Raw genomic sequence first — 16,831 nt, 5'->3', positions numbered from 1 at the left:
TAAATGGTAGCCAAATTATCTCTGTTTAAAACACCAACTACTTTGGATGCAGTTATATTTTTCTTGAACCTTATCACTGTTACAGAGGAAGACAAGCCAGACATTTTCCCCTGTACAAATTTCACTGTAGTATGGCAGGAGATATTTCTGTAAATTAGAAAAAAAATTTAATATTCCACAGGAGCGCTTACTGATATGCATCAGTTTTTAATAAAGAGAGGACTATTACATCTGTGGTCCCTTGGCCTGCTGTTACACACTCTGGTCAGACCACAACTAAGGCTTGTTCAGAGCCTGTCATAAGTTACCCATAATTAGGTGTCTTTTGCTGCAAACCTTCTCTCCAATAACTACCTTTCACAGTGCTTCCAGTGTCCTTCATGACATACTCTATTCAAACAATCCAAACCTCACCTGACGCTCTCCTGTGTGACAGGTCACTTCACTTGAGCTAGAACAGTAAGCTTCATCACAAGGACAAAGAGAAACACATCCAAGTGAGGCATGTGAAAATGTCAAACTTAACTCACCTATAACACACTGCTTTGGATACTTCATCTGTGTACAAGACACTGTGTACATTTTCATCCAGTAAATGTTACTGCACAGAAATAATGCTACACAGTTCTTTTTTCTAATATTTATTTTTTCACCTGCAAACTGTAGCAAAACATGATCAGCTTTATTACGCAGACAGGTATCCCTCTAACATTAGAGATTTAGGCATGTATAAATAGAAGAGCTCTTAGGAAAGGAAAACATTTTGAGAAATGAACAAACCTTCAATTTAACTTTGTGACTTCCAATATCAATGGTTAAAATGATGCAGCTCATTCATTCCAAGAGATACAACAGCACCTTAAAGTGGCTGATCTATTCCCCAGTAACATTTTTCACATAACAATGTGTTAAAGTTACAAATACTGATATGCACAAATAGCTATTTTCTAAGAAAAATATGTACAGTACTGCAGCATAATGAGTGTGGTATCTGCAATAACTTATTAGCCAATTTTAATACACATGATACCGCTACTTTTTACCTGCCACCTCACAGGTTCAAGGATATTACCACAGCCCTCTGTTTTGCACGTTATAACCTGGTGTGGGGTTGGTGTTCTTGTTTTTGTATTGGGTGGTTTTGTTTTTTTTTCTTTTTGAAACTTTTAAAGGTACACAATGCAGGCTTTTATTTTACTTCTTAAAGACTTCTTTTGTGTTTAAAGCTAATATCAGTGAAACAAGACAACAGTGCAAGAGGCGCAGAGATGTTATGTGACCACATAAGAGTTCTTTTGGGTAAAGTGTCTATAAGGCTATAAGAAAGGATTGGTTGATGAGCTTCCTGTTGGAAATTGTCCTGTTGGTGCACCAGCCTGGGGGAAAAGGAACAAAGAAAAATAAGGCAAGTATTTAAATTTTTTTCCCATGTTGTAAATCAAATGCAGAATATATTAAAATAAGCTGCTGGGGAATACTTCTGTTTTATATTGCAATCTGCTTTTTGCTGCTTCTCTGGAATTACACTACTCTGGGAACATGTATGAAAGCACCTCTGCTTTGATCTGAACATCCTTACAAATAGCATATCATCCAAACAGTGAGCTGCAGTTAGGAGAGTCAAATGCTGCCTTCCCTTATTAAAAGCAAAAAAAAACCCCTAATCTTTGTGTATCTCTAAATTAAGTGTTAGAGACTATTCTTCTTTGGACATACAGAAGTCATTGACATGCAGCAACTCACCATAAAAGGGTTACTAGATACTCCAACAGCTGCAACTTGTCCAAAAGGAGTTACTACAGGCTTTGCTTGCCCAAATGTAGCAAAACCTGCTCCTTGGAAAGAAAAGTAAAAAATATTAATGCTAGTAAACAATGTTCAAAGAGTTCTTTGCTACAGCTCCCAGCCAAAATTAAGGGTAAGTTTGAATTGCAGAATCAGCAGGACTGATTCTACTTAAACATGATCAGAAATGTAAGTGTAAAACACTGTGGCTGAGCTTTTTGTTTTCAGCTGTTTGTAACTCATCAATCTCCAATTTCTACATATGCACTTTTCTCAATGTTCTATCGTATCAATTCAGGAAGAAAATACTTCCCAATTTTCTCTTGCCTGTGTTCTATGAAGTTAGAGAACGTGTAATAATGTGTTGCAGATATTCCTTAACAGTCCCTCTTGCCTAAAACCCCTTTAAGCCTGGGAATACTTACCATTTTAGTATGAGATTTTGGTAAAATTTCAGTTTGGTAATTATGAAATTGCACATAGCCAAGTCAGAAGGCTCAACTAGAGAGCCAGAATAGTGTGGGAACCTTTCATCAACATTACTATCAAGTTCATGTGGAAATAAATATCCACCCATTATTACCAACTTAACAGATAGACCATTTTCTCCATGTTTCTGATTTAGACAAGGTTATCTAAAACATTCAGACCTACCATTTGGCTGTTGAGCAAAAGCAGTCTGTTGAGGGAAAGCTGCCTGGGTTGGGAACGTGGGCTGCTGGAAGTTGCCACTATAACTAGTAGGAAGACTGTAGGAGGCAGGAGTTCCAAATCCTGCCGGCATGCTCATGGATGCAGTACCAAATGTTGCTGCTGGTAGGCAAAAAATAACATGCAATTATTTGTAAGAAGTCACTTTTTTCATGGAACAAATTACTATAGGGCCATGTTAAAAGTCTTCTAATGCCCTCTGTGACTGGATGAAAGTTTGGTTCAACTTCTACAGCTACTGAACTGATTTGTTCCCTTCCATCACCACCAACTGGGTGCATAATTTGCATTTACACTTTAAAAGTGAATGGCGTTATTTAAAATTTAGTAGATCCAGCACATTCAGATATACTTTCTGAAGAGGAAATTATTTTTTGTTCTTATATATTATCATGTATTACCATATATTTCCCCCACAGTTTTTCTGGTAGAAGTCTGTAAACACAAGAAGCAAGCAGGTTCAGGCAGCCTAAACCCCTCTGTTTTTCTCCTTCTGAGAAAAGCATGGAAAGATTTTCCTACTTCAAGGTGCACTACAGGGTTATTAAAAAAAAAAACAAAAAAACAAACAAATCAAAGGGATACATGCATCCCCTTTTATCATCCCATCTTTAATGTCTTTAAGGAGATTCGCACCATGCACATTATTTGCACACAAAGTTCCTGTTGCAAACCGTCTTTCTGTTGAGGTAGAACTTAAAACAAAAATAGCCCAAAACTTTTCATCTGATTCTCTGCTGAACATTTCAAGTAAAGAACAGACAGCTCATAAGCATTTCCCCATGCCTTCAGCAAATAAACAGGAGCACATGAGGTGCAAAGGTATAGTAACAAAACCATTATTCAGTCTTTTGGGAGTCATTCTTGCAAAGAGAAATGTATAGAAATATTTTTAGTACAAATACAGACACCAGGTATTCTAAGCTAATTAAACAGGACTTCTCTTTTGAAATGTTATAAACTACATTTTATGCAAGCTCAACTGTTTAAAAAAGCTATTAAAATAAATTTAATTAATATAGCTTAATTATCAGTTGAAATATTTACCCCAAAAGTGTCCAAGGGCAAGACATTATACAGACAATGTTGACAAGTGCACGCAAAACTAATGTACTAACACTGTTCTCAAGTTACAGTGAGCAGAGCAGCTACTCCACAGCAAACTTGGCTAAAACAGCAAAAAGAAGCACAACAATATCAGCAGGGGACTTGGGATACTACTGTTGGCAGAAACTTAACAGTCACTCATTAGCACTATATGGTGACCATGAATGATATCAATAATGGTTTTGTTTTGCTTGCTCAACAGGATGTCTATGTATGCTCTTCTCTCCCTCTGCCCAGTTGCCAAATACTCACACCCACTCAATTTTTAAGAAGTCTTCCACAATTCTTCGTGCAGAGAACCAGATAGTTGTCAATAAGCTTTTACAAGCAAGAACAATTAGCCACAAGAAACTTGATACCAAATGTGGCCACCTACCAAAATGAGCCTGAGGAAATATGTGAGAGTGCATTGCTCCCGAGAGGCCTTATGGAAGCCACAAAGAGACCAGACAATGTCAAATCATTTATACACTCTTCAACAGTCATTTCTTAGTTATTTATATATAGAGAGAGTAATAGATACACATATATGTACCAAACAGTTCATCAACAACATGACCAGCAATAGATTAGTATTAGAAAACCATCAGAAATAAGCTCTACAAAACAGATCTCCCATGTACTAAAAAGCAAAGTTCGTGCAGGAAGAACAAGGACACAAAAGGACAAGCCATAAGTTTACACCTTACACTGAAAGGGGCTGAGTATTATCTTTACTTATAGACATTATCTCTGTCACCTAGTGTGGACCATCAGGATGCTGCCAAAGGCTTGGAACCTCAATGAGCCAGGAACAGCTGTATAGAACGTGGAAGGATAGAGGTGCCATATTCAAAGAAACTTATCTAAAGAGGCTACAACCCCAACAATGATCCAAAGTAGCTCACTTAGGAATGGAATTAAAATAAAGAAAAAAAAGTATTTGGGGCATTAAATATCTGAACAAATTTAGCTGCATAATATCTCTAAAGGAACTGAAAACAAATTAATTTCAGCAGAGGACGCAAATTTATCAAATCAATTTTTAACTCAGCCTACCTAAATCATTAAGCAAACCACAACTCAAATGTCAAAATGCACACATCAGCAGATTTTAATCTGCTGAAGTCCAGCTAACAGAAAAAAGTGTCAAAATTTAGCAGTTGCTCTGGAGAGGAAAACCAGCATAACCTAGCAACCATCTAATCCAAGTTCATAGTTTTAAAGTAGAAGTTTGCTTTCTTAGAAAGTGATTAAGTTTTCCTCATGGAATTATGATTTTACAGAATCATCCCACAGAAAATTAATATAAAAAATGAGCGTAAAGATTAAACGTATGCTTTAAAAAAGAGACACTAATGTACTAAATAAGTGGACTGGTGAGGAGCTAGCATCCCATAGCCATGGCTCTGGCTCCAGCTCTTTGGTTTTGAGAGCTTTCAACACTTCAAAATAAAGAAAGAAATTAAAAACAGCTTTCAAGATCCCTGATTTCAGGGCTACCTTCTATAAAGCATGTTCTAAAGCCAAGGTTATCATGTTGGAAGGAACCCAGCTGGTGATAGATACACTACAAACAGGTAGAGCTCAAACAGATCATTTCAACCTTTTTCATGGCCACCATTTGAAATCCTAGAATTGCACCTCAACACGGAGCAAACACACAACATGTCAAATAGACTAGGGACAGATATTACAGAAAATCTTTAAGAAACATATTACACAGACACATGAAAAAAGAATCAATGCAATTCTTTAAAGAAAGTTTCTCAAACACTCAATGTATTTTTTCCTAACCTGTTGCTCCTCGGCTATTGGTCTGGAATGGATTTGTTGAAGGTGCCACTGGGGCAACAGGGGCAGCTACAAATGGATTTGTGGAAGGTGTTGCTGAAAGATTAAAGACATTTGATTAAGTGTTTCTCTAGCAGCAAATCTGACTCACATGAAGTCTATACAGCCTTTATACAAAGACACATAAATACCTAAAATTAGGCCAAAACCAGGAATGTGTAAGATACATTAAAAATATAGTTATTTTGACAGTACTTTTTTGTTAATAGTACGTTTATTGGTCTCAAAGCAGAGCATTATCAAGTAAAAATTAGTAGATTGCTTGCTTACAGTCCCCAGAGGGTGTTAGTAACACTTCCATACCTCCAAATGGAGCAGGCACACTTGAAGATGCAGGCTGTGTCTGTGCAGTAGCAGCTACAGGTACTGTTCCAAAAGCATTGCTGGAAATAATTTATACAATTCATTCAGTGAAGTCAGAATTGCTTGTTTAATAATCAAACACAATTTACAGTTACTGCTGCCATGTAAAAGAAAGGGGATGAACACGTATATGCAGTTTGCAGACTGCAATGTACCTCCCTGATTCCAGGGTCAGACACTCTCACGAGTGCTGAGCAATGGCAAGTCATCTCCACCAACACTGACAGTGTTCCTAGAGTAGGCTATCCCTCAGTACTGCCATTACTGAAAACAAGAGATGTAGTTTCAGCAGTACCTCTAAACTCATTCAATGCTTCCCCGTTTAGGTAAGAACAAGCAGATTTGAGAAACGATTCAAGCTGCTCTGTGCTGCTGCAGGCAGCGGGCAGCCCTGGCAGCGTACCTGCTGGCGTTACTGGTGGCGGTGTACGCGTTGCTGGAGGTGGCCGTGGAGCTGAACACGCTGTCCAGCTCCGCCAGCGCTGCATACTTGTCTGAAGATGCACTTGACTGGTTGGGGGCTGACAAGGCAGGGCCTGCTGAGGACACTGCTGTGCTGAAGCCACTTCCCTGCTCACTCCCACCTAGAAAGAAAGCAAGCAGAATAAGCATACTGGAGATGGTTTCACTTTCTGTCCTGCTGACATTGAGAACTAAATGAAAGTTCACAGATGGTTGCAGACTTAAAAATTAAATATGCACAAAGGCATAGAGGAAAAAGTATTTAACAAGCCATTAGCTGTTAGCAAAATGTCCTGCCTCTATAGGTACTCTGCAGCCCCAAAGAGCTTTTGTTTTCCTAGAAAAATAATCCATTCATCTTCAACTAGAAAATGAACAGAACACGTAACTTCAAATAATCCATTTCAGAACAAACTCTGGAGTACAAATGAAACTAAGTTTTACACACCATTTGAGGAGAACTACATTTGAGTAACAGAATAACTAGCTTTTTCTCCTCAATTTACTATCAACTAAATCCAAATATCACTGTTACTATTTTATGAAAAACTAAAGCCAACTGGTTTTGTGGCAGAGAGGTAGGAAAGCTGCTCTGGTAGCTCTCTGTAACAACTGCAGCTCTCCATTCCAGAGCATCCACTACAGGTTTTAGTACAAATATAAAATATGTATTTGTATTTTTGTATGTTTTCATTACTGAAGTAATGATTATTTAGATATTTTAATGTTGAATTATTCATCTCAATAGGAAATAGGCTCCCAAAAAGTAGTCTTCTAATGACATTCTTTTGGAATGATGTCTTAAAACTCTTATCTTGCATATTTAAGGGTACATTGACACAAAATTCTGCTGATCACTTAGAGAAGGGAAATTTTGATATACTGTTATAGTACTTTGACAAGCACAGCCATCCTTGTGGTAACTATACGCATACAGAATAACCATGGCAAACAATAAAGTTTAATACCTTGCCCTGCACTGAAGATATTATCTAAATTAGCAAGAGCTGCATATTTGTCAGCTGACTGAAGATTCAGTTTATTCACTGCAGCTTTACTGGCTGCAGTTGCTGTGGCGTTGCTCTGAGAAGCATTGAAGGATCCAAAATCAGCACTGGAGGATTTGGGGAAGTTATCAAAGTGAGCAAAATTAGCATTCACTGATCCAGCACTTCCACCTGTAACAAATTAAGTTAAACATGATCAATGCTCCAAAGTTAGAAAGTCTCTCCAACTGCAACTGATGGCACAATAACCCTCCCTTTGTGGTTATGTGAGGCAATGTGTTTGCCTGCCCCATCCTACCCATTTAAGGTTCTTTCCCATTTCCTTCAAAGTTCAGTGGGCTGTCAGAAAAAAATTATAATGATGTGTTTTGACTGCATGTAAGGGATAAACACCCCAAACTACAACAGTATAAATCACAGTCATAATTTGATTCTGAAAACTACATGCTATTTTTAGCTGTTTAAAGTAATTTCAATAATAAAAGTTTCCTAGAAAAATATGTATTTGTATTGATCTTTGATATTCAAAATACAGAAGCTTCATTTCCCTACCATATGTGGCTAACTAATAGCTACTATTTACATTTACTTAGTGGTTCAGTGTTTAGTCATTGCAGATGTCAGTCATCATCCTAGCAAAAAAAAAAAAAAAAAAAAATGCCTGGAAGTCCACAAGTTGTATGATTTCGTGTCCAGGTTTAGAGAGTTTGGTTCTCTGTTCTCAAGAGTTTTAGACTGCATCCAATCAGGAAACAGGTTGGGGGAAGACACAACACAGCTCTTTCATAACAAATCTCCACTGAAGTCAGAGATACATAAATCAATTTTAGAAATTTGATATGAGTCCACACAACTGAACTTCAGATCAAGTATGACACCATGAGCTTCCATCTCTTCATTGTCCAGACAATTTTATCTAGGCAGGTCACATACTTAAATTTAAATGAGTTGTTCTATTAAGTGTATCACATTTCATAACAGTTGGCTGATGATGCCACTCATACTACAGAACTTTCTAAAACAGAAACACAACTTTCTAAAAGCATAAGCAACAAGTTGAAACATATGCAACAGCAGGAATGGAAGTGCTATACTACAATGGCATAAAATGAAGCAAGCCGAGTTTTCCACTGCGTGGAACTTACTGTGTACAGCCTGGAGAGGAAAAGCTGAAGTAAATTCACCAAAACTGCAGCTAGATGAAAGCGTTCTGAACGCTGGACAGCCAGAAATTGTGTGTGGGTTAAAGTTAACATAAGAAGGGAGAAAGAAAATTTGAAAAAAAAGTTTAAAACAACACCACACTCAAAAAAAAAAAAAAAAAGGAAAAGAAAGTCAGTCAGCCAAAGATCTAGACAAACAGCAAGTGTAAACTCAAGCAGAAGTTCTAAAGCATGATCAAAAAATTAAAGGAAAGCAAAATAAATCTTAGCATTAGGCTCTACACATGAAGTCAAACATACTGAAGTGTGTGCATATGCTATACATATGCATAGACACACACTTGTTTGGTACTGTGACATCCTTTTGGATCTACTGAAGTGCTTCTCTTAGAAGACACAGTCAATTCAACACTTATTAAAAGCAGTAGAGTTTGTTTATTCTTTTCATAGTTATTTCAGGTGTAGAGCTAACAAACACAGTGCCATAAATCAGACTTCTGAGTAGCATTAGGGAAAAAAAAATCAACACCAAACACAAGGAATTAATTTTGAGTTTCCCCAGAGCTTCAGATGGCTTGATCACATTAAAGCAGGCAGATGCAAGAAAAACTCAACTTCGGTACCTTCCGACATAAAGGTAAGGATTATTTCAATTAAGTATTAATCAAAAGTGCTAGGACTTCTACCTGTATTTTGGGGCTGAAAAGGAGACTGACTTGCTGTGGGGAAACCTCCAAAATTACTCGAGCCACTAGACTGTCCAAATGCATCAAAGTTTGCAAAACCTGCATTGGCAGAGTTCTGCGCTGTAAATCGCAAAGGAACAAAACATGTTAATGGATATGGGAAATAAACACAAAAACAGATGTATTAACTGAATTCATGGTCATGACAGCCTTCAAGGGTTATGTCCTACCATGTGCTACTTTTGACATGAAGAAAATTACACATTATTCTACACGTGAAAGTTGTCTTTGAACAAGCTCTCACACATCACATTCACAGAGCTGTATCAATTAATGCTACTTCTGTCCTCCTCACACAAGCTGATACTCACAACTGGGATACCCAATGGAATCCACTCCAGCTTAACCCTCAGTGTTTGTAGCGCTGGCTGCTCAGGAACAAACAGCCATGAAGTACAGAATACCTAATTTCCAAAACTAGAACTTGTGGGCTAACTGAACATTTCTTTGTGCATAAAAATTGGAAGGCATTCTTGTAACATATTGGCAATTCAAATTCCTCATACACCAAGGGCTTCTTCCTCAGGTGAATTTTGGTTGGCACAGCTTGAACACTTTTGGCTAGGTTTATAAACTCATTTAACTGGAAAATTCAGTCTTTAAAAAAACTAAATCAGAGTACAGAAATATGGAAAATCAATGCCAGTGGCAAGAAGATAGTATTTAGAGTGTATCCACAGAATAATATGCAAGAAATATCAAACAGAATTTCAGTTTTCACCTTCCTTTTGTGTCATACTATAGGAGAAAAGAGAAGTTAACACTAATCTAATTTTGACCAGCTGAACATTCAAGTGTCTATAAACTCAACAGGAATTGCATGCCTAACTGGTAAGCTCCACAGAAGCCCTTAAACTCTATTACAAGCTAGAAAGGAAAAAATGTTTTTAATCAAATGCAAACTATACCTTTTTATAAAGGCAACTTGTATTACTATCTAAAGAAAGCTCACAAAACACCTTCTAGAATAACAGATGGCAATACATTATATTTTTAGGTTAGAATTTGTTTATTCTGGAAAGATTTTGGAGATTAAGTATATACAAAGAGAATAAATTATGCTGATTGCTAAAGTACTGTAGCTTAATAATCTGATAGTGCTAATTAAAAGTTGTATTATTTCAATTAATTTCCATTCAAAAGCATCTCTACTACAGATTTATAAACTGAAAGGACATTTTAATACAAACTACTGTACTCCACAATGCTGCTAATAAAGATTAGCAGGAAAGTGCCTGCATTTTCCTTCCCAGAGTACCCTGAGAGAGAGGATGAGGTTTGGCTGGACTCGATACCACATTTAATAAACCATGTGCATAAGCATTAGGTTACAGAGCATGGTTTTGGCAGCAGGGAGCAGCCAAGGTGGTCCCTGTGAGGACAGAACAGAAGCTGCCCCCATTGCTGCACAGCTGCTGCAGCTCCAAGACTGCCCCACTACTGCCCAAAGCTAAGGATACCAGCAGTGATAGCTGGGGCATTGTGTTTATAAAAGGTTAAAAACCAGTGCGCAGAAGCTGTGGCACAGAGGATTGAGGAAAATGCAAGAGAAAACACTGCAGATACCAAGGTCAGCTAAGAGGGAGGGAAGGCCCATGGAGAAGACAATGGTAAGGAAAGCTGTCCCACTGTAGCCCATGATGGACCATGGTGCAACAAATTCACACTGCAGCCCGTGGAGGAGCCATGCCAGAGCAGGTAGGGAGGACATGAGGAGGCTGGAGCTCATGGAAAGCTGCTGCTGGAGCAGGTTTTCTGGCAGGAGCTGTGACCTGCCTGAAGGACAGCACGCCATGGAAAGGACCCATGCTGGAGCAGTCCTAGAAGAACTGACATGTAGGGAACGCTGACACTCACGGCAAGGGTTCACATTCCAAGAAGTTTGAGAAGGACCATATCCCACTGCAGGGGAGGGACCCCACACTGGAGCAGGGGAACAGCATGAGGAAGAAGTAGCAAGAAAGATGAAATCTTACAACTGCAACGCTCATTCCCCAGCCCCCTCATAAGGGAGGGCTAAAACGGTCAGGAGTGAAATTACACCTCACAAGAAGGGATAAAGGTAGGTTCGGTTTTATTTTTTTACTATCCTACTCTATTATTGTCAACAAACTAAGTCAAGTCTGGTTTGCCCAGTTACTTTCTCTTGACTCATCAGTTTTCTTGTGTCTTCCCCAACTCCGCTAATGGGAGAGTGAACACACAGCCCCATGAGCACCTGGAACCCACCACAGCATGAGAGTCAGCAAGGAGGGGGAAAAAAAATCAGAGTGAAAGCAAGATCTTGGGAAAGTTATTTTCACCCTTGAAGTGTGCAATAAGTTGGCACAAACAGACAAAAAATTACTTCTATTATATTCTCTGTACTGGTTCAAATAGCATTTTACAGACTCCAAATCCCAAAGTTTGAGTTGTTTTGGTTTTTAGACCAGTAGCTTTTTAATAGGAATAGATTAAGAATTTACTTTAAATATGAAAGTGATACTTCCATCCTAATGCATCAGTTGGACAGGCAAGAGACTGATTTTTAGTTGACCAAAGAGGATTAAATATGTAAATGCCACTTCTAGAATAAGGGCAAGATTATTTATTTTAACCACTCACACAAGCAGAAAACTGTGTCAAGAATCTTAAATGAAATATCTTTTGGGTCCAAATTAAAAACTGGAGTGTGTTACATTACAAAACACTTCATTTTACTGCATCAGCTGACACAGAAAGGATGTCCTTCAAGTGAGCCCATGTTAAAACAGTATTGCTGTAAAGCCTCTTCAGCACAGCATTCTGATATTAATCTTGTTTTATTTTATGCAGCAAAATTTCAACCTTCATAAATGTGACACAAAAGCAAAGACCAGGTAAGACTTTTACTCTCCTGCACCTGGACAATATGTAGATTGCCAATTCCAAAATTCAGTTCTTCACACAAAAACCCAAGAACAATCCTAAGTAAGTTCAGGAACTTCAGGGGGTTGCAGATTGCCATGGATTTACAGCTGCTCTTGACATTGCAGACCAACAAGGCAGTACAAAAGCCAGCTGGCTACAGCCAGGGATGACAACACCAGTCATGGCAATGTCAGCTGCTCCTATAATCTCTGCAGTTTCTGCTGTGAGGTTTGTACTACCTGGTATGCAATAAAGGCATGAAACACTGCAAAACAGGAAAAAAACTAAAATAAAATCTCTACAAAAAAAGCTCTACAAAATAACTCTTATACTATTTTGCTTTTTCTAGATAAAAGTCTCTTCTCCAATGTTATTTGTAATAGAGTTGTGCTGTGTCACAACACCTTTGCAAAATCTTTTGTGCAGGTCATCTATTCCACTAGTTTTTAATAAATCTACATGCCAAAACTTTTGATCCTTGTTGCGATTACCAGTCTATAAACTACAGACAAATCAGTCATGTACCATCTTCAAAATCTTGATTTTGCAGACATTACAGAACTTTGTAAATTAAATACCAACAGCAAACATAAGGTCAGTACATTTCCCCTTCAATAAGCAACAATATCCTGAACCAGCTTAATACCTTAAAGAATTTGGAAAGCAGAAACATCATAAATTGCAGTTCCTGCATAATTTTCAAGATTTACAGCTACACTTCACAGACTACGGCATTAGTTTGCTAATATTTTCCTATCAGCTGCTGCACTCAGTAACTTACACTGAAGGACCTTAAGTTTGCTGGTCTTTTCAGTGATTTAGTTAGCATTGTGTACAGGAAGGGAAAAAACTTAATCCCTTACACACATAGCTAAAACAAAGCCTTAAAACAAGAAGACCAGACCATAAACTTTGAGAAAGTAGTGCTGGACTAAGTGCAAATTCTCCCATCCTCCTTAGCAGTGTGTAATTGCTAACAAAAATTACATGTTTATACAGCTCCTTAATGAGCATTTCAAACTCATCTTTGCCAAAGCTGGCAGACTGATCAACCCTCCTTGTGTCCCAAAGGAAAAGTCTGTAACATTTTGTTATTCATTTCACTAACACTACCCTGTACTTACTGCACACAAGACAAGCCTTAGAAAACACCCTCAGGTAACAAGTCAGGAATACATGTTCAGCTATCACACACTCAGAATCAGGTTCCTTTCTTTTAGAAACTGAATTACTAGCCCTGATACTGCTTTGGGCTCTAAAACTTATGGTAAGATGTCATAGGAATGACCACAATGGTTAGTTTGTGACCAGAAATTAACAGACTCTCTCCTCAGATTATATTTATTCTGGAGTGATTCTATAGCTTTTTATCCTTTTAAAAATTACCCATCAGAGATGCAATGGAATTTTACCTAGATTTGGAACACAATATTGAAATACTGCTTTAATGGAATTTTCATCTCCTAAAAAGCACTAAGAATAATTAAGGGTATATACATAAAGAATCATTCAGAAACAAGTTTGGAAAGAACTTATTAGAAAAAATTAACCATCTGCAGCCTTTTCAATAACATCATACAGCATTAGCCAGTCAGCACCAGTTCTCCCAGTTAAACACACCTCCAAAATCCTGATTAACATGAAATCTAATTTTAAGAATTTTACAGAACACAAAGAACAACAATTGCTGTTGCATTGTTACTGAATTCAGCCATTTATTTCACAACATTAATTTGGATAAATCCTTGTTATTTTGCTATGACACTATCTTGGCTGTTAACAGTTTCAGGACTGATTTGCAAGAAATCTCTCTTATTCTGGGTGGCTTAGCAGCATCAAAATTTCTCTCAGAACAACTAGATGAAAAGCCCATTCGGACCAGGCAGGCAAAGGTGCTTTCCCACAACCACAAAGTAAGCTATCAACAACAAACTTCAGTGACCACAGAATTGACTTTGTCTTTAGGAGACACTTCTATGGCTCTTGGTCTTTGGCTGGGAAAAAAAAAACAAACCCTGAGGGTTCAATATATTTTACTGAAGTCATCCTCTAAGAATTCAAGCCTAGCCCCTTTCCTCAGTCAATACATATGCTCAAGGCTTGTTCAGCCTTCCTGAAATTACAGAATACTGCTCACATGAGCAGTACTCAGCTTTCAAACCGACACACACACAAAAGATGAGATCTCTCTTTAAACTGGGCAAGCCTTGGTTTTTCCTTTGACAAATTGGCAGTTATTATCAATGCATTTAAAGGTCTCTGTATCCGCTTGCTTTTCATGAATGCTCTTCCTAATAACTTTCAGAAAGAAAATTGAAGGTCTAGTATCAGCTTCTCCCAACATTTTGTTACTCATCCCCTCTCTCCCCCAGAGAACCTAATGTTTAGTAGTAGGCAGAAACAGTGTAATCATACATCCTAGAGAATAGCTATAGCAACACCCACTTCCAAAAGCAGAATTGTCAGTCTTTATGTTTTCAACATTTCTTTATAAAGACCTGAAAGAAACCTTGAGCAATATAACATTCCTAAAGCACAGAGATTACATACACCTCATGCAGTTTAGTCAAAAGCCATCAAAATTAAAACTACATTTTATACAATTAAAAGGGATACAGTGGCCCAAATACCTACCTGTATGACTGTTGAAGTGTGCAAAATTAGCAAAATTTGCTGTAGCAGTTGACTGAGAAGGAGCAGCAGCAAAGATATCTGAGCCAAGGTCACTGAGGAGGTCAAATTGTTTCTTTTCTTGTTGCTGCTGTCCTTGAGATCGAACTACAACAGGAGACTACAAACAAGATTTCAATTAGCTAGTACGAAAAGGTGATATTTTACCAAACTGACATTTACAAAATATTAGCAGGCTAGACTAAGCTTATTTCCTTAACAAGACATTAATTCCTGAAGTTTAAGATGCTGTATGTAGGACACACCCTCCTCCTATAGTATGAGGAAGACAATTTATGCTATTTCTCTGGCTTTTAAAGGAACTCTGTTGCAGATTTACGTGGTTTAATAGCACCCAGAAGAGTAAAGTAACAATATATTATTAGCAACTTCAGATTTTGTATTTGAAACTGTAAATATTGTACAAATACAAGAATAAAACTTAATTTTACAGGATGGAAAATAGTTATTCACTACAGTCTGAAAAAATCTTTAGAATTCAGTATAAGGATAGAAAACCTTAACTTTAATAGCAAGGCTTGAAGTTGCAATTTTCTACTGTTTGAGCTAAAAGAGGTTCATTCAAGAGTTGCCTGTATCCTGATGGCAGTTTCCAAACAAACTGTCCTCCCTCCAAAAATCTAAGTACACAGTGTTGTTTGACTTTACTTTACAACATATAGACATCCCCTGAAAGCCACTTAAGACAGTTTCAGAATGCGCAGGAAGCCATAATAAATATGACATGCTTTCATCCACATATTCACTACTAATCTCACAGTTAACAACATCAGTCATTTTCTTATTTTCAAAGAGAAAATGCAAAGATGAAAATATAACACATCAGGTCCAAACTTTACAGGTATTCATGCAAAAGACAATTAATCCTATCACACTGGAAAACTCTGCTTACTAAAAATAATAAAAATCAATTTGGTCAATAGAAACAAACTTAATTTAGTACCTGATCTGCAAACATGTACATACTTCAGTAAAATATACAACATACAGTGATCATATTAGTTGCTACAGATCATAGCAGCTGCTATTGCAAGGGCCACTGAAAGGGTAACAAGGACTGCAGGACAGTTCTGTGCTCAGCAGCCATTACTCACTTGGCTAGGTGTGCCCTTGTTTAAGTGCAGTGTGGGTGCAGCTTCTCCCAAGAGAGATTTGAGTGGCTTCACCTCAGGTGTGCTGCTTGTACTACTGGCAGAAGACCCCGATATGGATGCATGGACTGATGCCACCACCTTTGCTTGCTCTGGAGGAACATACCTACATGCAAGAAGAGCAATGGTTTTTACAAGTTTCACGTGAGAAGTTCTTAACTTTGAAGTTGAGAACTGGCAGATCTCAGCTTTGCTACTGAAACTCCAATCCTGCAATAGACTCTCTCAGTAGTTTGCAAAGAACCTCTTCTTTAAATATGCCACAGATTTTTTCTTTAAATGGACTAGAATTTAAAGTCATCAATATTTCTAGCATTTATTCAATACAAAACATGTCTTTCCCATACTAATAAATTGGATGGGAAATAATAGTCTGCAAAACTTTTACTTTATGCTGTTGTTGACATCCTCTTAAGCCATTTCTGTGCCATCAATATGAACACTGAGAAACTTGTTTGTCTTCTCTGCTTCCTATAGGAGCTCTAAATAAAGTTCAGAAACCATTTCACTTTACAGAGCCATGTAATCTAGTTTGAAAAGCACACTCAAAGAAGGAAAGGACACTCAAAATGATAGCAAACAGTCCATCTTCACTTCTCATCATAGGGGCAATCTTTATAATAGTAAAGATATCTTACCATCTTTTCTTTTCATATTTTTCCTGTAGAAATTCCTTTACTTTCTGTGGATCCCTGAAGTCTGGAATTGCTGATGATCTATCATCAAATAGGCCTAGCCAAATCTGTTTGCACACCTTAACAAAAAAAAAACAAACAAACAAACAAAAGCCCACAACAAAACAGATTAATCTGAGAAAATACCTTAATTCAAAACCCATTTAAGTTTACTATTGTTAATACATCAAACCATTAAAGTGTGGGGCTGCATAATTTATATTCCAGACTGAGCTGCTGTAACAACTG

General features: G+C 37.6%; 1 protein-coding gene across 13 annotated transcripts in view; it reads right to left on the bottom strand.

Moving 5' to 3' along the window:
• Nucleotides 1–625: 625 nt before the first annotated feature.
• Nucleotides 626–16,831, bottom strand: part of AGFG1 (ArfGAP with FG repeats 1) — a 35,583-nt gene continuing 19,377 nt past the window's right edge. For 2 of the 13 annotated variants that reach the window (XM_072933497.1, XM_072933501.1), the window contains exons 3-15: nt 16,547–16,662; nt 15,852–16,014; nt 14,701–14,857; nt 9,118–9,237; nt 8,414–8,572; nt 7,230–7,439; nt 6,203–6,383; nt 5,740–5,819; nt 5,380–5,472; nt 3,980–4,027; nt 2,440–2,598; nt 1,744–1,835; nt 626–1,376 (exon numbers count right to left, since the gene is read on the bottom strand). In XM_072933497.1, coding sequence (XP_072789598.1) covers nt 1,317–1,376; nt 1,744–1,835; nt 2,440–2,598; nt 3,980–4,027; nt 5,380–5,472; nt 5,740–5,819; nt 6,203–6,383; nt 7,230–7,439; nt 8,414–8,572; nt 9,118–9,237; nt 14,701–14,857; nt 15,852–16,014; nt 16,547–16,662 — 1,638 coding nt within the window. In that variant the 3' untranslated portion in view covers nt 626–1,316. The remainder of the gene's footprint in view (nt 1,377–1,743; nt 1,836–2,439; nt 2,599–3,979; nt 4,028–5,379; nt 5,473–5,739; nt 5,820–6,202; nt 6,384–7,229; nt 7,440–8,413; nt 8,573–9,117; nt 9,238–14,700; nt 14,858–15,851; nt 16,015–16,546; nt 16,663–16,831) is intronic. The other 11 variants (XM_072933498.1, XM_030280175.4, XM_072933500.1 and 8 more) reach the window with 11 other exon arrangements.

The sequence above is a fragment of the Taeniopygia guttata genome, chromosome 9 (assembly GCF_048771995.1).
Source record: "Taeniopygia guttata chromosome 9, bTaeGut7.mat, whole genome shotgun sequence".
Taxonomy (NCBI): Eukaryota; Metazoa; Chordata; class Aves; order Passeriformes; family Estrildidae; genus Taeniopygia; species Taeniopygia guttata.
This window is presented reverse-complemented; position numbering and strand designations above follow the sequence as displayed.